Raw genomic sequence first — 24,642 nt, forward strand, 5'->3', positions numbered from 1 at the left:
TAGCTCTGTTTTCCAGATAATGACACCAGGAAGTCACCTGCCCAGGGTCACCGGGTGAACAAGAGGCAGAGTTAACATTTACACCTAGACTCCACTTGCTTCCAAACTCTCCATGAGGGCCAAGAAACATGGGAGCACTCTCTTGGGAGCATCAGTAGGACCCCTATTGCTTTTTTAAATTTTTAAAATTGGGATAAGAAATACATAACACAAAATTTACCATTTTAACTATTTTTGACTGTATAGTTCATTAATATCAAGTCATTAGGGATCCCTGGGTGGCGCAGCGGTTTAGCGCCTGCCTTTGGCCCAGGGCGCGATCCTGGAGACCCAGGATCGAATCCCACGTCGGGCTCCCGGTGCATGGAGCCTGCTTCTCCCTCTGCCTGTGTGTCTGCCTCTCTTTCTCTCTCTGTGTGACTATCATAAATAAACAAAAAGAATTAAAAAAAAAAAATAAAAATAAAAAAAAAAAAATAAAAAAATAAAAAAAAAAAATCAAGTCATTAATATTCACATTGTTGGATGACCACCATCCATCCACAGAACTCTTTTATCTTGCAAAATTCCAACTCTGTGCCCACTAAATATTGACTCCCCACCCCTCCTGGCTCCCACCATCTACTTCCTGTCTCTATGGATTTGACTCCTTTAGGGACTTCATCCAAGTGGAATCAGACAATATTTGTCCTTTTTCTATCTGCCTTATTTCACTGAGCATAAATATCCTCAAGGTTTATTCATGTTGTAGCAGATGTTGGAATTGACTTCCTTTTTAAGGCTGAATAATATTCCATCATGTGGATATACTTCATTGAGTTCATCCAGTCTTCTGTTGGCCATTGTGAATAATGCTGCTATGTACATGGGTGTGCATGTACATACACATACACATCTCTCTCTCTTTGAGATCCTGCTTTCAATTCTTTTGGTTAATACCCTGAAAGGAAATTGCTGGATCGCATGATAAATCTGTTTCATTTTTTTGAGGAACTACGATACTATTTCCCAGAGTGATCTCACCATTTTACATTCTCACCAGCAATACCTACGGGCTCCAATTTCTCTACATCCTTGTCAATACTTGTTGTTTTCTGGAGTTTTTGTTTGCTTTTTTTTTTTTTTTTTGCTTGGTTTATTTATAGTAGCCATTCTAATGTATGTGAAGTAAACCTTATTGATTTTTAATTTTTTTATTTAGACATAAGAAATTGAGCTTTATTAAATATTTAATATAGTGATTGCTAGTGGTTACAAATATATGTTTTATGAAAAAACATACATGCACTGCTGGTGAGTGCACAAACATTTTGCTGATGGAATGTGTGACCAGAAAAGTTGACCTAGTCAACTCAGTTCTATGTGGAGGGGGTTTTAGATCATCCTTGTATTCCCAGGCCCAGGATAATAAATTCCAGAGGTTGAATGAGGCAGTCTATCATATCTTTCAAGGTCCAGCAACAATGTCCCCTCCTCCAGGAAGCCTCCATTGCCTTCCCAGACACAACACCAGCTCCTTGCTCTGGACTCAGCCCTGACCAGGGAGAGGTGTGTGTGTGGAGGCTGAGGGATTTCTGGGATCTCAGCAATGCCTAGGCACAGAGTGGGGCAGGCAGAGTCTGCCGAGAGAGGGGAGGAAGGGAGGTAGAAAGGAAGGAGAGAAGGATCTGTCCTGGCCTTGGAGATGGGTGTAAACTGAAAAGGCCTGGGTGTTCAGAGGTGGGGACGGTTGGGTGAGGCTCTCTGCTCACCGGGGCCATATTCGGAAGCGGAGGCAGCCACAGGCCAGGCATCGAAGGCCAAGGTTGAGGAGGCGTGTCCAGCGGAAGAGCAGGCAGTGGGTGGTGCGCACGTACAGGCTGCCTGAAGGGTCCACAGCCTTGAGCGCAGCCAGCGGAGTGTAGCGGGCGTTGGTCTGTCGGCGCAGGGGTGGTCTGGCTGAGCCGATGACCTTGACAATGACCTATGGGGTGGAGCCCTGAGCTCTTGGATTCAGGGAGGGGGGTTTCCAGGGTGGGGCACCCTCACATACTTGAGCCATATTTTGGGGCTCTGGGTTCCCTACTCACCTGGGCCACATCCTGTGGGCTCTGTCCCACAGAGCGGAAAAGCTCCCTGGAGGCAGGGAGGTAGATATCCCGGAAGTAGTGCAGGGTGTCAGGGTCAGTGTCTGGGAACTCGGTTGTGGAAACCTGTTCCAGGAGCTTCCCCTCAAAGTCAGTGGCCACCGGGCCAGGTTCCACCAGGGTGATGCTGGGGACACGGATAGGGGTAGGGGGTCTGGTACCCCAACCCAGTCACCGCCCCACTAGTGTCCCTCTCTCCCTTCTCTCCCCCCATTTTTCTCATCATTCCTGGTTCCCTCAGCCCCTCCACTGCCCCCCCCAATACTGCTCCACCCTCTTCTAATAACTCCATTTCCCTCATTCCTGATTCCACTTTCTTACCACTTCCTTGTTTCCCCACTATCACTGCCTTCCCAGCCCACTTCCCCTCACTGCCTCCCTTTCCCTCATCTTTCCCATCACTGTCTCCCATTTCCCTTTGACGACCCAAATGCCAGCCTCACAAGATGTTGAACTGCAGCAGCTGGACAGCCAGACTTTCGAAGAATCCCTCCAGGGCAAACTTGGAGGCTGCATAGATTTCGTTGAACACGACACCTGAGAAGATTGGAGGAGGTTGGGGGCCCTTTGGGGTCTGGGCGATGGGCTTGTGGGTCTAGAGGGATATGGGGTCTTCAGGAGACAGAGCAGAAAGGGTTTGAAGATCAGAATGAGGGATATCTAAGGTCAACATGATGATTATATGTATGTGTGATGGACGCCTATGCTGAAGGATGAGCCCATATGCTCAGGATGAGGTGATTTTGGGGTGCCACATGCCCCATTTGCCTTAGCCCCGGAAAACCCTACTTCCCTCCATCCTTTAAAACTCTTGGCCACTTGAGCATGGGATTGCCAGGGTCCCTGAGGGCAAGTCTTATTTAGTGATTCTTATTTGTCCTGATTGAGAATGAATGTGGCCCCTGAGGTCAGGAGGTACAGCTGGAAGAGGGGCCAGAGGGATGGGACTGAGTGGTAGCCACAGATTCCCCATGACAGGGTAACAAATAAGGTGGATTCTTCAGGTGGCTGCTGAGGAGGGGGACAGATCCCAGGGAATTTTCATGGGGAGGAGGGAGGGAATGTAGAGGGGTTCAAGGAGGAAAGACCCAGGAGCATAGATGGCAAATAGGTGACCTCCATAGTAGGCCAATATCAGACATCACTAAACAATCACTGCTCTCTTATTCTGCAGAACCCCAGAGCCCCAAAGCTAGCTGTCTCTGGGGCTTGGTTGGAAGTATTTGGTGAGAATATGTCACAGGAAAGGAGTTCTAGGTGCCTGGATGGCTTAGTTGGTTAAGCGTCTGACTCTTGATCTCAGCTCAAGTCTTGATCTCAGGATTGTGAGTTCAAGCCCCATGTTGGGCTCCATGCCTGTGAAACCTACTTAAAAAAGGGGGGGGGGAGTTCTGATGGTTCCTTTGGTTTGGGGGAGATTATTGGGAAAGATTTTTTAGAAGTGTCTGGAAGTAGGGTGGATGCTGGGTGTGGATGGCCATTGGCGGCATTCATAACACTACTGCCTATTCTTGGAGCATGGCAATCTAATCCGGAGATGTTTCCTACAGAGTTTCAGAATCCTTCTCAACACAGGCTCTTTTGGAATATGAGCGAAAACCTATTTGCCATTCTTCTAGCTTGGGGAGGGTCAGACTAGGAGGATTCCCAGGGAGACATCCCCAGGGCTTACCCTGCAGCCCCATGACACTGCTGATCACCACAATGTGGCCCTTCCTCCTTCTCTTCATGCCAGGAAGGACAGCTCTGACCAGACGGACAGCCCCGAAAAAGTTGGTATCCAAGACATTCTGCATGGCAGCTAGGCTGAGCCCCTCCAGGGGCCCCACCAGGCCTACTCCAGCATTATTCACTAAGGAAAGGACTAAAGGTTACTTTGAGGTTCTCCAACCGTTTTGGTGTCACTCTTCTAGGGACACTCTCTGAATTATCTTGAGTGGACAAATGCTGAGCCTTGATGATCTTCACATATAGTTTAGTATTTGTTATGGGGACCTGAACCCTGGGTTGGGAGAAGGGCTGCTGGGAGCTGACTTCCCTTAATGCAAGAGCAATTCAGCTCTGACCCCAATTTGCATCAAAAAGGCCACACCAACCCTCCTTAGAAGGCCTTTGGGGGATCATGTGTTGCTTCTTCATCATGCTCCCTTCCCTAAATGACTCATCAAAGTAACTTTCCCCATACATATGGTCTTCCCCAAATGCTAGGTGTCCTATTCAATAAAATCCACCCTACCCCCCAGGACTCAATCTATTTCTTGTATCCTAAATAAACTGGTACCCTGAGCTTTTGGCCAGCTTGTCTACCCCTTCTGTCTAGGGCTAGAGGTTGCTGGTGAAGCCAGAAGGCTGGTGTTCAGACTGGAGAAAATTCACTATAACCAGGATCTGTGCTTAGGTCAGGGAAGGGGGGGGTGATCCCAGGGGCTGTTCAGTCTCACCCAGCACATCCACTTCCCCTCCCTGGATGCAGCTGAGACACTGCGCCACTGACTCTTCACTGCACACGTCCAGCTGGGCCACAGTAAGGGTCTGTCCCAGAGCTTCCCCAGCAGCTGTCTCCAGGGTCCCCTTCTTTCCCAGATCCCTCATGGTGGCCACCACTGGGGACAGAAAGCAGAGTTGGAGCAAGCACTGGGTTCCTTTTCCCTGTGCATTCATTTACATATTTCCGTGATCTTGCATGAGCAGTCACAGAGGGATGGAGACCCACACATTTATATACTTATGTTCACTACACAAACAAAAATGCATATTGTGTACATACACTTACATGTACTTTCATCCATCCTCCTGTCGCCATCCCTCCAGCCAACATTTACTGAGCATCTACTTAGTGTATACTATGCTGTATTGTAGGTGCTGAGACTATTGCATGAAATAAGATAGGCAAAGTCCCTGCCTTCACAGAATTTATAGTCTAGCAAGTAAGACAATAACATAAATAAAGAACATACTGCCTTGAGAAAAGAAATGTATATACACTTAGAGTCAATGTATGTGCATTGTGTGTACATGCAAATACAACCAGCCAGATTTACATCATCCACAGAAATGTCAATTTATTGAATATCTACAATGCGCCAAACACTTTTATGCTAACCACTTTAATAAGCACTGTCTCTAATCCTCACAAGAACCTATGATTAGGCAACTGACTTATTTTCCAAAGATGGCCACAACATCTTTCGTCACAGATGCTCTTTGAGAACTTTTCTGCTCCCCCTTAAGACATAAAATCTCATTTCCCTCTCCTTGAATCTTCTGTCTAGCTGGGAATCAATAGGATATGGTCAAAGTAACATTGTGTGGCTTCTGGGATTAGGTCAGAAAAGGTATTGCAGTTTCTGCCTTGTTTGCTGTAATGTTCACTCCTTTTTTTTTTTTTTAAAGACTTATTTATTTGAAAGAGAAAGAAAGAGAGAGAGAGAGAGAGAGAGAGAGAATCCCAAGCAGATTCCACACTGAGTGTGGAGCCCGATGCAGGGCTCAATCTCACAGCCCTGAGACTATGATGTGACCTGAAATCAAGAGTTGGATGCTCAACTGACTGAGCCACCAGAGCACCCCTGTAATGCTCATTCTTAAAATTCTCAGCTGCCTGGTAGCAGCCCAGTTATCCTGAGGCTGTCATGATGGGAGGAAGCCCAAGCTAGCCAGAGAGAGGGACCACGTAGAGAAGACCTGACATCACTAGAAGGAGGAGACATGTCGGTCCAGGCCTGTAATTAGCCCCCACTGCTCTAGCTGTAGCCTATAGTCCTGACCCAGAACTGCCAAGCCGTTTCCAAATTTATGACTTTTAAGCCATGAGAGATAGATGATTATCATTGTTCTATTACACCAAAAATTTTGGAATGATTTGTTCTTTAGCAATAGTTCTTTAGCAGAATAAGTAAAGTGATTATCCCTGTCATAGAGATTAACACACCGAGATGAAGTTCCTTGCTTGTCCCACCCCTAGGAAGTGTTAGAACTGAGAACTGAACCTGGATTTGTTGGAGGGCTGAGCTCAAACCCCTGTATACATGTTTGTATCCTTCACGCGTGTGCCCACAATCGTACATGCACAACCCTGGTGGACATTTTCATATTGTCTGTGGGCCTTTGTGATTCATGGGTGTTGCACGGATGAATGGACCACATGCATCCACATAGAGTGACAAGTGCAGCCCCAGGCACTGTGTTGCCTGGGTTCAAATCCAGACTCTGCCACTTTCCAGTGAGGTGACGTTGGGCAAGGATCTTTGGCACTCTTTGCCTCAGTTTCCTCATTTCTAAGATGGGGCTAACGTCAGTGGCAACCTCATAGGAGTGATATGGGAATTAAATGACTTACAAGATGCACAACACTTAGATAGGAACCTGGCACATAATAAGCACTCAATAAACATCCTTCAGCAGTTTTATGCACTCGTCTGTCTGTCCACAGGGACACACACAGCACGACTGCTTCCCTGCATACTGGCACTCAGTCTGTCACATCCAAAGCTGTGTGTGTCTCTAAGCCAGAGGGCAGAGGGTTGGGAGAAGCAGCTCTGCCAAGTGGGGCAATTCCCTTGCTCCCTGCAACCTCCTCTTAAATAGCAGCCCTTTGCCTACTTCAGCTCCAGCTGCTCTGGGTCAGGGGTTCCCATGTGTGGAGTGCAGACTAGGGCAATTTGCTCCAGTTTCAGGAGGCTAAGTCCTTAGATTTAGAGGCTTCCCCCTTAAGCCCCCAAGGTCAGAGTCACTTAAGAGGCTTATCTTGGAGGAGTAATCTGGGGAGGGGTGGGGGAGGATAGTCCTAGGGAATGCCTAAGTGCAAACTTTGGGAAGCCCTCCCCACCAGTCCTTTTAAAAATATCACACACACACACACCCTACTTCCTACAATACCTCACCCTTACTTTATTTTGTTTCTTAGCACTTTTTAGCACTAGATATACAATCTTAAAAATCTGTTTATGGTCTGTCTTCTCTCGCTACACCACTGCTGAGGGCAGAGCTTTTTGTCTGTTTTGTTCACAGCTGTGTTTCCAGCACCTAGAACAGTGCCTAGCACCCACTAGGTGCACTAGGAAATATTTGTTGGATGAGGGGATGATTCATGAGTAGAGGGGGGAAGGGGGCCTCCGTGTGTCCTCCTCAAACCCACAAATACAGCTGAGGGGGATAGGCTAGTGGAAATGGTGCCAGGAGGGATGAAGGTCCTCAGAAGCCATGCCCACCCTTGCCCCTCCCGGCCCCACCCTGGGCTTCTAACCTCGGTAGCGCTGCCTGTGGTCATGAGCCAGCTGCACCGCGAGCTCCAGGCCAATTCCCGAGGAGCAGCCTGAAATCAGTACAGTCCGGGGTGCGTCAGCCATGTTGATCCCTCCCCGGAGGGTGACCTCTGCTGGCCAGCACCTGACTCCCCGGCACCCATCCTTGCCTTACCCGCCCCCTTCTGGACACCCTCCAGCTGATCCGCTGCAAGGGGAAGGGGCACCAATTCTGAACTGACCCTGGGCAGGCAGCTGGGGGGAATCCTTTCACCTCAAAATAGCCTCTTTCCTTTATCTGTTAAAAATTTCTCTCTGCTACACTCACAACTAGGATCTTTTTATTGTGATTGTAAATCATTCAGGGCTGGGGGAATTAGCAGGGGCATTCTCTTCCTGTCTATTCTGGGCAAAGAGTCTCTGATGGGAGGGAGAGAATGAGAGAAAGTGGCCGAGAGTGTGGTCCTAGAAGGATCCTTTCAAAGAAGAGAACGGGCATAGATATGTCAGAAGATGGGAGCAGACAACAAGAAGTTCTCAGCAAAGCAGGGCAGGGCAGGGCAGGGCACTATCTTTATGAGAATCTTTTAGCAGGAGAAGTCTTAGCCTCTGAGGTCCCTGAGGAGGGAGGGGGAGCAGCTTGGGGAGATTCCCTCTCTTCTCCGCACCCCACAGCCCCCATTTCACCCTCAGGCCAGATGGGGCCCCACCCCTCCTCTCCAGAGACACAGAGACTCTTTGTCCATGAAGCTAGAGGCTGGGAGGGAGACACTGCCGGGTTCTCTCTCTTCCCCACGGTGGGGCAGTTCAGGGCCCAGGATACGCCCCATAGGTCCCTCCCTGCAGAAGCTGCCTCAGATCCCACAAGTCTGTGCTTGTTCAATTGCAAAGACAGCTCCATGTGACCACCTAGCGGGAAGGAAGATTCACAGTGGGGGGTCCCGGTAGGGTGAGGGGCGGCTATACCTCACCCCAGGAATGGCAGATATCCACTCTCCCTAAGGCACTGCCCTGCTTTGAAGTAGGGCCAGACTCCCTCATTTAATGGGGGCATATGTGAACATTTGGAATTGGGGCTAGGGCACCCATCTGGAGACCTGAGTCAGAATAGTGCTAGGGGTGGAGATGGGACTTTTTTTTTTTTTTTTTTTTTTTAGATTAAGAGTTTGGGGGAAATTGAGAACTGTGTTTTGGAATCTGTGTCAAGGGTTTGGGGATGAGGCCAGGACATTCAATTCTGGAATTTGGGTGGAGAAATGAGGGTTTAGGATAAGGCTGGGAACCCCACTTTGTAATCTGGTGTGAAGTTGGAGGTGGGAAGAGGATTCTTTATTTAGACACCTGAAGGGAAGGCCTAGGATGAAGCTGGTACCTTCCATTGTGTGGCTAAGCCACCAGGGTAAAGTAAGTGGGTGAAAAATTTGGCGTCCTGCTGGGACCCCATTTGGAGGTCTGGGTGAGATAGAAAAGATTGGCATAAAGCTGAAGGCTTTAATTCCAGGGCTTAGATAGAGGTTGAAGGTTTGAACGAGGCTAAGATCCCCTTTGAGGGAGCCTGTTAGGAGGAAAGGGTTTGGGGTAATTCTGGGACCTCGAATTCTAGGGCTGGGAGGGAGTGACCCTCTTCCTCCACGGTGGGGTGAGGCAAGAAGGGCCCCGCTCCCGGCCCAGGGCTCCAGCCCTAGCCGGCCAATCAGCACTCAGCACAAACTTTCCCAACTCCCTCACCAGCTGTCAGCCCCCCCCCCCCTCCAGAGAGCCCCGCCCGGCCGGGCGCTGGAGCGCAGGGCGAGGCCAGGGCGGGGTCTCTTGCAGTCTCCAGCCGATCGCCGAACGGGCCGCGGCGAGGGAGCGCGCGGAGCCTGAGGAGTCGCCGCGCCCCGTAGACGCCCCGGCTGGTCCCCGCCTTGCGTGCGGGCCCCGCCGGGATGGGGAGTCGCCGAGGCCTGGGCCAGCCGCGGGCCGGCCTCTGCTTCGTCCTGGCTTCGCTGCAGCTTCTGCTCCGGACGCAGGCCGGTGAGCCCGAGAGGAAGGGATAGGAATAGAACCCGAAGCGCAGGATCTAGCGAGGTCCCCAAAGATGGGGTGGAGCCAGGAAAGGGGGGCGTGCAAGGGGGGCGTGCGTGTCGCGCGTGGCTGGGGTGCTGTGTTCGGGCGCGCAGAGCGGACTCTGGGCGATTTGTGGGTGTGACAGCTTGGGGGGGGTACGGGGGAAACGGGTGACCTCGTTTTACTGGTGCGTGCGTTGGAATGAATGCAATTTATAGGTGTGTGTGCGTAGCGACGTGTGTAAGGCCGTTTGAAGTGAAATTGTGCGTAGGAAATTGTGTGTGGGAGTTGACGCTTATTGTATGCATATGTGTGATGGGTGATCCCTGGCCAAGTGTGTGATTGTGAGTTGTGGGTGTGTCCGTGTGGGGCCGATTTAGAGAGTCGTGCGTTACGCGTGTGATTGCCTTTGGGTGAGCCGATGAGGGGTTCGGTTGTGACTTGAGGGTGTAAACGGTGGCCCATGAGGACGTGAGGGGGTGTTGCTGCGGGTGACGGCTGTGGGACGAGTGTGGGAGGGGGCTGGTCAGCGATTCAGAGTTTCCTTTGCATCCCCTCCCTAATGGCTTCACCCTCTTCTTCCTCTCCCTCCTCTGCCTCCAACTGGCGCTCCCGCAGCTCCCCGGCCCCCACCCCCACCCCCGCCCCTCCCCCCACCCCGCGCTCCCCAGAGCCGCGATCAGCACCATGGACAGGGCTCGGGAGGGCCGCGGTGAGGGGCGAGGTGGGGCGGGGCGCGGGGCGGGGCGGGGCGGAGCGCGGGCGGGGGCGGAAGTGGAACTGGCTCCCCCCCCCCCCCCCTCTGAGCGCGCCGCGGGTGTTTTTCCTGAGGAATTTCTCAGGGGCCTCAAGGGGTCCCGGGGGCCGCCGGACGAGTGAGTCAGCGCTGACGCACGCCCAGCTGCGCGCTTCTGGCTGGACGCCGCGCTCCGCCCCACGAGGCTCGGGGTTGGGGGCGCCCAGGGGTTTGGGAAGGTCGTGGTCCCTCAAGTGGCATCCCTGGGCTGAGAGAGGCTGGGCTAGGCCCTTCTGGAAGTCCCTGCCTAATGTGAACTCGGCCCCCCCCCCAGCACACACACGCACGCACACATCCCATCCTGCACTTTCTCACTTTCTCTGGAGTCCAGGGAGGTGCTGCTCACGTGGATTATCCCAAATTGGCCCTTGTCCCATTCCCATGCTCACACATCCACACAGTCGTGCAATCTCAGGCATCCATTCAGAATATAAGGCCTCTGGGACACCAGGAATGTTAAACACCGGTGCCCACGCCCGGGGCAACCCCAGCAGCCACCCGCCACAGGGTCACAGCCTTTGTCACCCTCCTACGCCTTCTAGCTCTTGCGCCTGCTTCCACTGGTACTCACACAACAGGGCCAGCATTCACAACCAATCACCTACCGGGGGACTTGGCCATACTCCCAGGTATAGCCACACACACCCCCATCTGGAGTCTGACCTATTACAGTCACAGACTCACCTGCATCCCCTGCAGGACCCTGAGCTTATTGGCAGGCCCCCGACTCACATGGACACCCAGCCACACATCAAACAACACACCTAGTCTCTCCATCGGAGGCCACATACTTGGCACACACTGACATATCCACAAATCACATGCTCAGCCATTCCCTGGTCCGTATAGAGTCACGCACACGCTTGCACCATCTCATGCATGCGTACAATAGCACACACACTCACACCTAGGCTCTCCTGTATTTCTGAGGAGATCCCAACCACGTTGCAGCCTAGTCCCTGCCTGCCTCCCTCCATGTTCTAAACCTCATCCAACATCTCCCTGGGGCCCTGACCAGCACAGGGGAGAGTGTGGGGGAAGGTCAGCCTGGGTCCCTGACAGACCCCCACCCTCTGGCCCTGCAGGCAAGACTCAATGCCTCTTGTGTGTCTCCTTGTCACAAAGCCAGCCAAGAAAAGAAAGGGCAGTCAGTTTCTGAAAGGTCATTACAGAAGAGATGCAAGATTGAAGCAGGAGACATTGGGGTTAGGTGCTGGGAAGGACTTTTTCAATGTGAATGAGCAGCTGGTCAAAAGGACACCCTTCCCACAGCATAGAGACAGGGGTCTGGGTGAAGGGAGAGCCAAACTGTATGGGGTCATGGATCTAAGCCCTCTACCGGGCCCCAGCCTGCAGGGGGGTGGGAGCTGGGATGATCATTCCATGGAGGAGTGACCCTTGTGGTTGACAGAGCCTGGGAGTCCAGATCTTAGTCCCAGGGGACTGTAACCCAAATACCTCTTAATGACAGCCCAGCCAGAGAACAGGCAATTAGAGATGGGGCTGGTGGTGGCCGCAGAATTGGGGGGCGTGGATGAGGAGAGAGAGGGGATGGGGCGAGTGATGCACACAGATATATATATATGAAATACCAATAGAGAGAGTGAGAGAAAGAGAGAGAAAAAGAGAGCTAGGAAGTAAGAGAATAAGAGAGAGAGAGACTGATTCAGAGTTGGATGCAGAGAGAGACCTGGAAAGACCAGCCGAGAAAGTGGGACAGAGATGAGGCAGGGAGGGGAAGAGAAGAAAGAACAGGCGGTTGGGGGTAAGAGTGAGCTGAGGCTGGAATAGGGGTCTGTAAGGTCTGGAGAATGAAGGGTCTGACCCAAGAGGTGCTGGGATGAGGGTCCCTCATCCAGACCCCTCTCTCCCCCAAGTCTGGCCCCCCAACCTGACTCCCAATGGTGAGGTCAGCAGAACCACCCCCAGGGTGAGGTCATGGGCAGATTCGACAGAACTGGCTCCTGCCAAGAGCCTGGGTCAGGGGGTCAGTGGGACAGTCTGCTGGGGGGAGGGGGAGCAGGCAGGGGCTTTGAGCCCAGGGGAAGCCCCCGCCCTCCCCTGCCCAAGCCATGTGGTTCCACTTAGCACTGGCCTGCTGTATGGGGTGCGGCTGGTAGGATGGCCTGGATTAGGTTCTGGTTGGGCCAGACCAGTGCCTTCCTTTGCTGGGATGAGAGGGATAGGGTCCGAGGGAGGAGGTCAAGAGGTTATTAGAGAGAGGTGGTCATAAGGAGGGGGTCAGAAAGGGTGATAAAATGGGGGAGGTCACAGATGGAGGAGATTGGGACAGGCAGAGGAAGGAGGTCATGGGTGATGGTGATCAGGGAAGAAGTCAGAAGGAAGAAGTCAGGAGAGGTAGTGGTAAAAAGGAGCAGATCATGGGTGATAATGGTCAGGGAGGAGGAGTTCAGAGGAAGTGGTGGTCAGAAGAGGAGGTTAGAGGGAGGAGGTGGGGGGAAACACACACACACACACACACACACACACACACAAGGAACCCCTCCTCTCCAAGGGGATTTCCCCTGGCAGGGGGCTTCAGGCTGGGGAAGCAGCCCTAGTGAGTCTGTGCGGGGGAGAGTGCTGAGAAGGGGACAGTCTGGCTCTGGGGCTCAGGCCAGGAAGCCTTGATTCATCCCAAAAGTAGGTCAGCTTTTTTTTTTCCTCACCAAAAAACCAAGGAGAAAAAAAAATAAAACAGGAGTCAACAGGCTGATGAGGCTGGAACAGCTGTGAGGTGGTGAGGTGGGTGCCGGTCCCAGGCCTGCTCCTTCTCCCTGACCTACAAACACAGTGGGGGGCTGAATTCCCCAAATCTGAGCTATTCGTTTGGAGTCCTAGGTTTTTTTTTTTAATGCCCTGCATCCCGGCCTCTCTCTACAGAAGACCCTGTGGATGTGCTAAAGGCCCTGGGCGTGCGAGGGGGCCAGGCTGGGGTCCTTGACGGGCCTGGCCTCTGTCCCCAGAGGGCCCCAGAGGGTGACCGGGCATTCAGGGTTGGCAAGGCGACCATACTTGGCATCCCCACATGGGAGCTCTTTCCAGGTAAGTCAGGGCAGGAGGGGTTGGAGGGGGTCATTCAGGGGGCATGGGTCACTGCTAGGCTATCTAAGCTGCTCCTTTCTCTCTGCCCCTTCAGATGGGCACTTTCCTGAGAACTTTTCTGTGCTGATCACCCTGCGGGGCCAGCCAGCCAACCAGTCTGTCCTTCTATCCATCTATGACGAGAGTGGTATTCGACAGCTGGGCCTGGCTCTGGGGCCAGCCCTGGGTCTCCTAGGTGACTCCTTCAGCCCCCTCCCCCAGCAAGTCAACCTCATGGATGGCAGGTGAGTATAGGGAAAGTTGGGGTCCAGAGAGAAGTGGAGTGAGAAGCACCCCCCACTGAGACTGTCCCCTTGCAGGTGGCACCGTGTGGCAGTCAGTGTGGATGGCAGGATGGTGACTCTGGTAGCTGACTGTGAACCTCAGCCCCCCATATTGGGCCAGGGGCCACGATTCATTAGCGCAGCTGGACTCACTGTGTTGGGGACCCAGGACCTTGGGGAGGAGACTTTTGAGGTAGGGGTTCAGTGATAGTGGAAACTGAGGCAGGCGAGGGGAGGGAGTTTTGTCCACAGCCCTAATGTGGAGAAGAGATAGGAAAAGGGAGATGTCCAGCTTCAAATCTCGTGTCATGAAGCTGAGAAGACAGAGCAGCCTGCATCACTGTGCATCTTTGTGGTGTGTGAGATTGTAGAGCAACAAAACCATAATGCATGATGGCACATACTTGACTTGTGATGGGAGAATAAGTTGGGGACTCAGGACTTCACTGGTTGTTTCAGTGGTGTGTGACTGTGTGTAGGCGGTTGTAATATTGGGTGCTGGCCAGGCATGGTGTTGTGTGGCTGGTGACAGATGTGTTTTTGGTGTGATTACTTTTACTCGTGATTGTGCTGTGTGTTGTGATATGTGACCCCTCCGTGGGCCAGGGCTCACATCCATCTTATTCCCCTCCTTGTCCCCAAAGCTTTGGAGAGCACCTGGCACATATTAGGTGTCACCATGTATCTGAGAGGAAAGGAATCAATGTGCCTGATGGGCCAGATGTTGTGGGGTATGGTTTGTGATTGTGATTTGGTGTTGACAATGATGGAATCTCCTCCTCTCAATTTTGAGAGGCAGAGGGATTGCTGCGGCTGTGGTGGGGCCACCCCCTCCTTATACTTAGGGTGCTCTGGGTAGAGAAATACCAAGCCTTGGTGCTTGGAATGGGGTGTCAGAGTCAGCCTGTGGCTCCCTTCCCTGACCCCCATCCTCTCCCCAGGGAGATGTTCAGGAGTTGCTGATAAGCCCAGATCCTCAGGCTGCCTTCCAGGCCTGTGAGAGGTACCTTCCTGGCTGTGACAACCTGGATCCTATAGCCACAGGGGTGAGTGAGGGGCTTGTCCTGAAGTCACAGGCTGAGTCATTGCTGGCTCCAGGTCTCAGGAATGAGTGAATTCGGACCCCTACTCATGATACCAAGTGACTCTTGCCCTCAAAAATATCTTAGGCATGGGATGCCTGGGTAGCTCAGTGGTTGAGCATCTGCCTTGGGCTCAGGGCGTGGCCCTGGGGTCCTGGGATGGAGTCTGATATTGGGCTTCCCTCAGGGACCCTGCTTCTCCCTCTGCCTGTGTCTCTGCTTCTCTCTCTGGGTCTCTCATGAATAAATAAATAAAATCTTAAAAAAAAAAATATCCTAGGCATGAGTGACCTTGACTTAGGTCACATAACTGTGACTTAGGTCACATAGCTTAGGTCACTAGCTCCAGATCATATAATTGACCTTGGGTCACAGGGCTGAGTGAGCCCTGGCTTCAAAACATAGGACTGATAGGCCTTGTGCCAGCAAGGTCCCAGATGACTGAGCAATGAGGCCTTCATCACTGGGCTCTGGACCTGATGGGGATCCTCTTCCCAGGTCCCTCAAAGTGAGCCAGAAACTCCTCCCCCTCGACGGAAGGGGAAGGGAAAAGGAAAGAAAAAAGGGCGAGGCCGTAAGGGGAAGGGCAGGAAGAAGAAGAATAAGGAAAGTTTGACGCCAAGTCCACCTCCTGGGTCCCTGGAGAACCAGGTAAGGGATTTGCAGCCACTCACCTCTGCTCTTTGCCTGACCTCTGGTCTCTGGTTCCCACTGACTGCTGGTGCCTTATCCAAGTTTTCTGCCTTTGGTCTCCAATCCCTGACCTTTGACTTCTCTCAGCTGACTGATAACTATGTGTGTGTAGGGGGGTGGAGGCTGGTTGTGTCTTATGAGTTTTCCCATCTCTGCTCCCCAAACATCCAGTTTTGGGAGCTGGAGGAAGGGGGTACACCCAGAAGAGTACCTTATTATTGGGGGTTCTTGATTAGGGCTACTGTTTAAGAGCAGCCATGAGCTTCGGTGAATAATAGGTTCATTAGTTAGAGTGTCATTGCTTGGGGTTGACTCATTGGGGTCATTGATGAGGATTATTCATTGGGAGAGTCTAATTAGGGGGCAGTATTTGGCTTCCATGACAGAGATTGCTGGTTGGGAGGTCATTTTAGGGAGATATTGATTGAAGTCAATGTCTGGGAGGTTCCTAGGTGGAAGTCATTGTTGGAAGTCATTGATAGAGACCACTGTTGGCGTTACTGGTGTCACTGGTCTAGGTTTATTTTTTTTATTTTTATTTTTTTATTTTTATTTATTTATTTTTTTTACTGGTCTAGGTTTAATGGTGGGAGGTCATTGATGGGGATCATTACTTGGGAAGGCAGATCATCAGTGGGGGACCACTGATTAGAAGGTATTAGTGGCATCACCAACGGAATCACCCGTTGAAGGAATGACTTTCAGGGAGTCATGGATGAGATCATTGTTTTGGGAGTCCCTGATGGGTTAAAAGTTGGAAAGTCATTGATGGGTCATTGATTAGTGAAATTACTACTGGGGGGGGGGGTCACTAGTTAGACTCACTCACAGGTATTCATTGTTGGAAGATCACAGATTAGGGGAATGATTGATTAAGGGGTCACTGGTGGGGCTTATTAGTTGAGGGGCAACTAGCTAGTGCTTATTGTGGAGGAGATCACTAGTTGGGGTCATTGGTTGGGGAGGTCACTGGATGGGAGAATAACTGGTTCGAATCATTGACTAGGGGGCCACTGATGGGTCACTGGTTATGGGAATGACTGCTGGGATGTCAGTGAAGGTCTGCAGGAGGGACAGGAACATCAGGTCTAGGATCAATCCAATAAAGACAAAAGGAGGAGGCAGGTTCTGCTCCCCCCACCCAGGAATGCCTAGTCTGGGGAGGGGAACAAAGGAGGATTCCCAAAAAACATCAAAGGGGTGTAAAGTAGGGGGCTGGCCAGTGGAGGCAAATGTGTGCTGACTGGACCAGAACAGCCAGCAGGGGGAGGCCTCTTGTGTGGAAGAAGAGCAAGGCTGGGCCAGGTCTGGGAGTCCTCCAAGGCAATGATGTGAGTTATTAGTTGGGGAGGTTATTGTTTAAGTCCCTTAGTGGGGATCATTAGTGAGGGGTTATTGATGGGCGTCATTAATTGGAGTTACTGGAGTTACTAATGGGTCACTGGTTGTAGGAATAATAGGAGGTCATTAATAGGGATCATTAGCCCGTGGGTCACTGGGTAGGCATCCTTGGTACGGGCCATTGGCTGAGGTCCCTGGTTGGAGGAGAGTCACTGGTTGCACTACATCTGTTCTCAGCATTAGTGGAGAGAAAGAAATGATCACTCAGGCCCAGCAAAAGAATCCCTCCCCAACTCCTTCCTCAGCCCCAGCTCCTCGCCTGGGCCTCTACCACCCTATTTGTGCCCTTGACCAAATTCTTCTGCAGCTGTCCAAGCCTCTCTGATTATAGCCTGGCTGGCTGACCACTGAGTTCTGCCTTGGGAGAAGACACATGGGATAGGCTTCCAGGAGTCTGGCCCTGAGTACTGGATCTTGACTGTAATCACTGGGCTCTGGAGCCAGCCCCCCTTTGCCTTCCAGGTCTCCCAACCTGGCCCAGCCTTGCTCTTCTTCCACACAAGAGGCCTCCCCCTGCTGGCTGTTCTGGTCCAGTCAGCACACATTTGCCTCCACTGGCCAGCCCCCTACCTTACACCCCTTTGATGTTTTTGGGAATCCTCCTTTGTTCCCTTCCCCAGACTAGGCATTCCTGAGGGGTGTGTGTGTGTGTGTGTGTGTGTGTGTGTGTGTGTGCAGAGCCTGCCTCCTCCTTTTGTCTTTATTGGACTGATCCTAGACCTGATGTTCCTGTCCCTGCTGCAGACCTTCACTGACATCCCTAATACAGAGACACCAGCTTCAACTCTGCCTCCAACTTCTACACCTTTGGTCATCACCACCACTGTGACCATTGGCCTCAATGCCACCATGCTAGAGGTCAGTGGGAAGTGAATGGATCTGAAAGGGAAAGTCCTGGGGCAATGGTGGTGGCAGACAATGAGTCCAGGTGCAAACTTTGGTCTGTCCCAATGTCCTCAGGGGGGCCTGGATCCTGACAATGGAACTGAACTAAAGACCCTGAAGACTAAGTTAGCCAAAGAGGACCAAGAAGGAGATGGCCCCACCATGGGCCCCGACTTCCGGGCAGCAGAACAGCCATCACAGACACAGTTCCAAATCTTTCCTGTAAGCCTCAGGGTTTGGGTTGTGTGTGTGTGTGTGTGGGGGGGGGTATAGAGGATGGCAGAGACTCCTGCCTGGAGCCACATACTGCATTTTCTCTTTTGCCTTCTCTTTTTTTTTTTTTTTTTTTTTTTGTTTTTTTTTTTTTTTGTTTTTGTTTTTTTTGCCTTCTCTTTAATCTTGCCTAGAATGACTTCCCACCATCACACTGTAGTCGACAAATATTAGCATGATGCTAATGTGACAGGAACTGTGTTAATGGATGGCTTTGTGGGTAGGATGGTGCCTTTGGCTTTTAGTCCAAGCATGATAAGTAGCCGCTTGAAGCGGAGCATGATCTGACTTGGAGCTTTAAAAGCTCCTTCTGGCTGCTGAACAGCATATGGACTGTAGGGGGAGCCAGAGGGGCAGCAGGGAAACCAGTAGTCTCTGCAGCAATAGCCTGGTGACCTGGACGAGGGTGGTGGTGGTGGGGATTGGGAGAAGTGGACAGATTTGGACCATACTCTATTTTGGTTTTGCTACTGGAGATGGAGAAAGATGCAAGGATGACTTGGTAGATGCATGGTGGCAACTGTGAGTAAAATGGAGAAGCTTAAAGGAAGACCATGTGGAAAGTCTTAGGATCTCATTTTGGATGTGCTAAATTGGCAACCCCTGCTTGACATCCAAGTGGAGATGTCAAGTGGGGGATTGGTTAGATGCTTCTGGAGTTCAAGGGACATGGTCTAGGCTGGAGATAAAGACTTGGAAATCATCAGCAGAGTGATGCTGCCCTGAGCCAAGGGATTGGATAAGATTTCTTAGGAAAATAGTGCAGACAGGGAAGGGGCTCAGGTTCTAGCCTTGGTGTTGGACAGGGGAGGAGGGGAATAATTATAGCCAACTTAGCCTGAATGCTTGTTATGTGCTGACCATTGTTTTAATTTATTCTTCCTCCTGTGGGATATATACAATTATCATTCATCTACTGACTCTGCCAATGAGGCCATGGGGGTTGAATAAGTTGCTCTCCATCACTCAGCTAGTGAGAGACAACTCTGGGATTAGGAAACCATAGCACGCTCCAAAGTCCACACTCTTCTCCTTGATCATGGCCAGGACTCATTTCTCTTTTCTCTTCATTTCCCGGCCCCCAGGGTGGTAGAGAGAAAGGAGCAAAAGGAGAGCCAGCAGTGATTGAACAGGTGAGAGGTCTGGGGCTAGGAGAAGGTAGAGGGGTTTGGGCCAGGACTAGGGTCACACTCATTTTTCTCTCAGGGACAGAAGTTTGAGGGACCTCCAGGAGCCCCAGGACCTCGAGTAAGTCATGGCTGCATTCCCCTCTTTCCTTCTCTTCTAATTGTAGTGTTTGAGCCCCTGGGGTGGAGGGTTGGGGTATAATGTTGCCATATCATTAAAAGATTATTGCATGCTTGAAGCTCAAAGGATGAATCAAAATAAGAGTTGGGGTGTAAAGTGTGTGTGTGGGGGTCGATGTGGGTCAGTATAGTATTGAGGGGCCAGGTATGGCTCAGTGATGGATAAGGAGGTCTGCATGGGGTCAGGGTCAGTGGTGGATTAAAAGTCAACTTGGCTCAAGCTTTGCACTTCTTATGACCTCTGTTCCTCTGTCCCCAACAGGGGGTGGTTGGCCCCTCAGGCCCTCCTGGCCCCCCAGGATTCCCTGGAGACCCTGGTCTGCCGGTAAGAAACTCCCTCTGGGTTATATCCTTCTGGGGAAGTGAGGTTTCAGGCTATGAAGCTGAAGTTGGGAACTTGTATGCCTGAACATGGATCCGAGAGGTAGGGACTGAGGACATCATGCTGAAGCTGACATTGACCTCATCCGTTCACCTGTCTCCCCTCTTCTTTCTCTGGGGGCCTTCCCTTGCTTTTCTCTTTCATCTGTCTCCTATCCCTGAGTACCTTTCATCTCTATCTTTCTCCCTATGTCTCCGTATCTCTCCCCTCCATTTCTCTCATCTCTGTCTCTGTCCACCCCTCTACCTCCATCCCTGTCTGTGTCTCTCCCTCTCTCAGGGTCCTGCTGGCCTCCCAGGAATGCCTGGCATCGATGGGATCCGAGGTCTACCAGGGACTGTGATCATGATGCCGGTAAGAGGGAGATAGGGTGGCACATCCTTGGGGGGTATACTCCTGACCCAGGAGGGGGCCTCTCCTTGGGCTCCCCTCATGATCAGCTGTCCCCTAGTTCCAGTTTGCAAGCAGCTCCCTCAAAGGACCCCCAGTCTCCTTCCAGCAAGCCCAGGCTCAGGCAGTACTGCAACAGGCTCAGGTGAGTGGAGGATAATCAGGGACCAACAAGGGGTAATGGGAGGACATTGAGAGAGTAACAGAGGTGGAGGATAATGAAGGCTGGTCAGGAGACAGGTGGGTGTTTGTCTCCTGAAGATGCCTTTTGGGAGGGTGTTGGGGTTTTGTGCAAGACCTGAAGTTCTGTTCCCCTCCATCTTTCCAGCTGTCTATGAAAGGTCCCCCTGGTCCAGTAGGGCTCACTGGGCGCCCAGGCCCTGTGGTGAGTAAGGAGTCTGTATGGGGGAGGGGGATGCACCAGTGGAGGGAGGAACCTTCTACTAACTACAGTACCTTATCTCTCTTCCCCCAAGGGTCTCCCTGGGTATCCGGGTCAGAAAGGAGAGATGGGAGACATAGGGCCACAGGTGAGATTGGTGGCAATGGGGACAGGACTGGATGGGAAGGGTCTTTTCCCAGAGCCACAGAATAAAGTGCTATTTGAGGACAATGACAAAGAGGCTGAGAAGACCTTTGCAATTACTGCCCTTCCGAGAGAATGATTTAAAATAAGATCTTCAAAAAAAAAAACAAAAAACAAAAAACAAAAAACAAAAATAAACAAATAAATAAAATAAAATAAGATCTTCCTGGGCGCCCGGGTGGCTCAGTCTCTTAAGCATCTGCCTTTGGCTCAGGTCAAGATCCCTGGGTCCTGGGATTGAGTTCTGGACCGGGGCTTTCTGCTCAGCGGGGAGTCTGCTTCTCCTTCTGCCCCTCCCTCCCCTGCTGATGCGCACGCTCTCTCTCTCAAATAAATAAATAAATAAAAATCTTTAAAATAAAATAAGACAAGTCCTTCTTCTTTCTTATTCTTCATTTCTTTCTCCTTTTTTTTTCTTCTAGGGTCCCCGAGGCCTTCAGGGACCTCTTGGGCCTCCTGGCCGGGAGGGAAAGATGGTGAGTAACTTGTAGGTATTTAGATCATCCCTCCTCCATCCCTCAGCCCCCAATAGGAGCCTCAGCTCCATGCCCCCAGGTCTGCTGGTGTAATTAGTGGGATAAGGGCATGGAGGATGAAGAATGGCAGCTCTACTGAGTGTGTCACAAAGGTATCTGGCCAGGTCACAGAGTCAAGGAGGACTTTCTAGATGGAATGATGCTAGAACTGAGATCGGAGGTATAACCAGGTAAACAGGAAAGGAAGGGTATTCCAAGTAGAGGGAACAGTATGTGCAGAAGAAAAGACGGAGGCAGCCCAGGTGGCTCAGCAGTTTAGCGCTGCCTTCAGCCCTGGGCATGATCCTGGAGACCCAGGATCGAGTCCCACATCGGGCTCCCTGCATGGAGCCTGCTTCTCCCTCTGCCTGTCTCTCTCTCTCTCTCTCTCTCTGTGTGTGTCTCTCATGAATAATTAAAATTAAAAAAAAAAAAAGACTGGATCACTGAGGGAGGTGATGAGAACCAGGTAACTCCAGATGGTTTTAAATGCAATGAGGAACACAGAACTGGATATTTAATGGAGACTGAAGATTTTAATTTCTGTGATGGTGGTGACATGGACTAGAGCAGAAAGCCTGGAGATAAAAAATAATGGACAGGTTTGAGATATATTGGGGAGGTTAAACTGATACACAGAGAATCCCCCAGGATTCTTCATGAGGAAAGTACTCAACAAATAGTAACAGGTGGGGATCCCTGGGTGGCTCAGCAGTTTAGTGTCTGCCTTTGGCTCAGGGTGTGATCCTGGAGTCCCAGGGTCGAGTCCCACATGGGGCTCCCTGTATGGAGCCTGCTTCTCCCTCTGCCTGTATCTCTGCCCCCCCCTCTCTCTCTCTCTGTGTCTCTCAGGAATGAATAAAATAAAATCTAAAAAACAAAAAACAAACAGTAACAGATTATCTTGATGCTGTCATCTCCCTGATAGGGCCGCTCTGGAGCAGATGGGGCTCGGGGCCTTCCAGGGGACACAGGACCTAAGGTAGGTGATAAGATCAGGGTTGGGACTTGGAGGGATTATCAGGTCCAGGATTCGGGGTTCAGGTGATGTCTCTTTGTGCAGGGTGATCGGGGCTTTGATGGCCTGCCAGGGCTGCCTGGTGAGAAGGGCCAAAGGGTGAGTGTGTGAGGGCCCCCCCACTTATCAAGCCCCCTGATATTCACGGCTCCCTCTCCACCCCCCAGTATCAGAGCCTCCATGCCTGTGTGTGAGCTCTCATCCCTTATGTCTCATTTCCTTTCCTGGGGGGCTAGTTTCTATCCCCCACATTTCTGCTCTGAACTCCCCTCTACTCCTAACTCCAGGGTGACTTTGGCCATGTGGGACAACCTGGCCCCCCAGGAGAGGATGGTAAGAAGGTAAGTTTGAGGAAAGAGAATGGTCTAGAAGCTAGAAAGTCAGAATGAGAGTCAGAGAGGAATAGAGTATTCGAGGGACAGGATGAGAGGCGAGGGTCTGCTGGAGGGTCAGGAGCCTCCATGGGGCTCTAAAAGATAGATTGAGGGCTGGGGGCTAGTACCAGAGTTAGTAGGTGAGACTCAGGATCGCAGGTCCAGGATTGGGATCAGGGGCCTGGACTGAATCACGTGTGCTCAGTCTATTGGTTACTGCCTCAAGCACTGACTCTGGGATCCCTTGGAAGTGTCTGGCTAGATGAGCAAAGTCGGTTTTCTGAGTATTTTCTCTCCCTACTCACCAAGTGATGAACGCTTTCCCACAGGGAGCAGAAGGACCTCCGGGGCCCACTGGCCAAGCTGGGGAGCCAGTGAGTATCAGGGACCTCTGGCCCCCTTGCTTGGCACAAGGGAAGGAGTCACGATTGAGGGGGCCTCAGAGGAGTGATGCTGGAATAATGCTCCTACCTCCTTGCAGGGCCCCCGAGGACTGATCGGCCCTAGAGGCTCCCCTGGTCCCCTGGGACGCCCGGTGAGAATGTCACTATCTGTCCACATCCCTGCTTGTCCTCTTCTCACCACTGTCCCCTCTGCATGTCCATTCCTGTTACCTGGTTTCTCTGCCCACTCATCTTTCCACCTGTGCCTCTCAGTGTCTCAGACTTAGGCTCCTGTGTGGTATCTGCCCGGGTCTCACACCCTCTCCTCCCCCAGGGTGTAGTTGGAATTGATGGTGCTCCAGGAGCCAAAGGAAATGTGGTATGTGTTCTGCCTTTTGACCTTAAACACTTTCTGATGCCCTGACCCCATGATCATCCATCCATATCCCTGTCCACTCCTATGACCCTCATTTCAACTTCACTGACACTTCAACACTGTGATCCCTTCTAGCTTCACAGCACCCCCACTTTCTCCCCAGGGTCCTCCAGGAGAACCAGGCCCTCCAGGACAGCAGGGAAATCCTGGGTCCCAGGTTTGAGCCATCATTTTCAATAATTGGGGGGTGGCAGTTGTCAGCCGAGGTCATAGGCCACCCCTGAGCTTCCCACTTCCCAGCTCACTTCCCATTTCTCATGCCTTCCTCCCCCTCCCCCACCTTTTTTTTTTAAAGAGAGAGAGAGAGAGCAAGCAAGGTAGGGCCAGAAGGAGAGAGAGAGAGAGAGAATCTTAAATAGGCTCCATGCTCAACGCAGAGTCCAATGCAGGACTCAATCTCATGACCTGAGATCATGACCTGCTGAAATCAAGAGTCAGATGCTTAACCAACTGAGCCACCCAGGCGTTCCACCTTCACCTTCTCTTTTTTTATGTCCCCAGGGACTCCCTGGCCCTCAGGGACCTATTGGCACTCCTGGGGAGAAGGTGAGTGACAGCCCCACCTCCCACCATCCTCTCCCGTCTTCTTCCTTCAACTCTGTCTGCAGGAAAAGCCTCCCACCAGGGCCCTTTTATTAGATCTGGATAATGATAAATTGCAGCATTCTTTAAACAAGCCCAGAATCTTAAAAAAGTATCATTGTTGGGGAAGGGTTGGTTGGGAGAAACAGAAATCCATAAAAGCTAGATCACAGAAGGGGATATCCTCAGGATTTAGGGGAACTCACAGATGCTAGTCATCAGAAATATTGGCAAGACCTATGGGCCAGGAAAGCCCTTTCTTTGGGGCCCTGTGGTGTCATCTTTGTTCCATCTCCGCCAGTAGACAGGCTTCTTTTTGCATATGTCTTAGTCTGGTCTCACCCCCAAGTTCTATTTCTACATGATTTTGTGCTGCTTTAATCATAATTTCAGCTCCCAGCCCCTCTTGACTTTATAGTTTCTTTACCCAAATCCATCTTATCATAGTTTCTATAAAGTGAGATGTTACCCCCAAATTTCAGAAGAAAATCTGATTGGCTTAGTTGGAACAAGGTACCCACTTCTGGACCTGTCAACTATTCGTAGAACATAGGGCGTCACCTCATACCTGCCTTCGCCCACCTCTCTTCAGATGAGGACAGAGGCGCTTCTAAAGAAAGGATGTGGCTTGGGAGTCCCCCCACACACTGTTTTTTACCTCCCTTGTCTCAACTCTCCCAGAGATGGAGGATTTCTGAGGTTCAGAGAGGGAAGGGGGCTTGCCCAGTGTCACACAGCAAGCCTGGGCAGAAC

The 24,642-nt window shown here is 51.4% G+C and overlaps 2 protein-coding genes across 5 annotated transcripts in view; one reads left to right on the plus strand and one right to left on the minus strand.

Moving 5' to 3' along the window:
- Positions 1-506: 506 nt before the first annotated feature.
- RDH8 (retinol dehydrogenase 8) lies at positions 507-7,493 on the minus strand. Its single transcript, XM_077860018.1, has 6 exons — positions 7,372-7,493; positions 4,568-4,729; positions 3,799-3,978; positions 2,570-2,663; positions 2,070-2,253; positions 507-1,963 (listed from the first exon to the last, which is right to left on the minus strand). Exons 1-6 carry the CDS (start codon positions 7,472-7,474, stop codon positions 1,748-1,750), a joined length of 939 nt encoding a protein of 312 aa, XP_077716144.1. The 5' UTR covers positions 7,475-7,493; the 3' UTR covers positions 507-1,747.
- Positions 7,494-9,189: 1,696 nt separating this feature from the next.
- COL5A3 (collagen type V alpha 3 chain) overlaps positions 9,190-24,642 on the plus strand; it is a 37,849-nt gene continuing 22,396 nt past the window's right edge. For 2 of the 4 annotated variants that reach the window (XR_013358177.1, XM_077860019.1), the window contains exons 1-24: positions 9,193-9,385; positions 13,098-13,259; positions 13,354-13,543; positions 13,619-13,775; positions 14,524-14,628; positions 15,163-15,315; positions 17,503-17,616; positions 17,719-17,865; positions 19,002-19,049; positions 19,123-19,164; positions 19,486-19,548; positions 19,885-19,959; positions 20,057-20,140; positions 20,324-20,380; positions 20,472-20,525; positions 21,004-21,057; positions 22,025-22,078; positions 22,160-22,213; positions 22,402-22,455; positions 22,818-22,862; positions 22,970-23,023; positions 23,206-23,250; positions 23,411-23,464; positions 23,809-23,853. Coding sequence is in view for 2 of the 4 variants with exons in the window: in XM_077860019.1 (XP_077716145.1) it covers positions 9,298-9,385; positions 13,098-13,259; positions 13,354-13,543; positions 13,619-13,775; positions 14,524-14,628; positions 15,163-15,315; positions 17,503-17,616; positions 17,719-17,865; positions 19,002-19,049; positions 19,123-19,164; positions 19,486-19,548; positions 19,885-19,959; positions 20,057-20,140; positions 20,324-20,380; positions 20,472-20,525; positions 21,004-21,057; positions 22,025-22,078; positions 22,160-22,213; positions 22,402-22,455; positions 22,818-22,862; positions 22,970-23,023; positions 23,206-23,250; positions 23,411-23,464; positions 23,809-23,853 (1,998 nt within the window). In the remaining 2 variants the exon portion in view is untranslated. Of the gene's footprint in view, positions 9,386-13,097; positions 13,260-13,353; positions 13,544-13,618; positions 13,776-14,523; positions 14,629-15,162; positions 15,316-17,476; positions 17,617-17,718; positions 17,866-19,001; positions 19,050-19,122; positions 19,165-19,485; positions 19,549-19,884; positions 19,960-20,056; positions 20,141-20,323; positions 20,381-20,471; positions 20,526-21,003; positions 21,058-22,024; positions 22,079-22,159; positions 22,214-22,401; positions 22,456-22,817; positions 22,863-22,969; positions 23,024-23,205; positions 23,251-23,410; positions 23,465-23,808; positions 23,854-24,642 lie in introns of those variants that run through there. The other 2 variants (XR_013358178.1, XM_077860020.1) reach the window with 2 other exon arrangements.

This window comes from Canis aureus, chromosome 19 (assembly GCF_053574225.1).
Source record: "Canis aureus isolate CA01 chromosome 19, VMU_Caureus_v.1.0, whole genome shotgun sequence".
Taxonomy (NCBI): Eukaryota; Metazoa; Chordata; class Mammalia; order Carnivora; family Canidae; genus Canis; species Canis aureus.

Excerpts from the sequence above, each read along its gene's own strand:
- RDH8 (XM_077860018.1), bottom strand. The coding sequence starts at position 7,474 with ATGGCTGACGCACCCCGGACTGTACTGATTTCAGGCTGCTCCTCGGGA. Across the intron at positions 2,664-3,798 it reads CAGTGTCATGGGGCTGCAGG|GTGTCGTGTTCAACGAAATC; the intron begins GTAAGCCCTGGG and ends CAATCTTCTCAG. Across the intron at positions 1,964-2,069 it reads GCCCACAGGATGTGGCCCAG|GTCATTGTCAAGGTCATCGG; the intron begins GTGAGTAGGGAA and ends TCCACCCCATAG.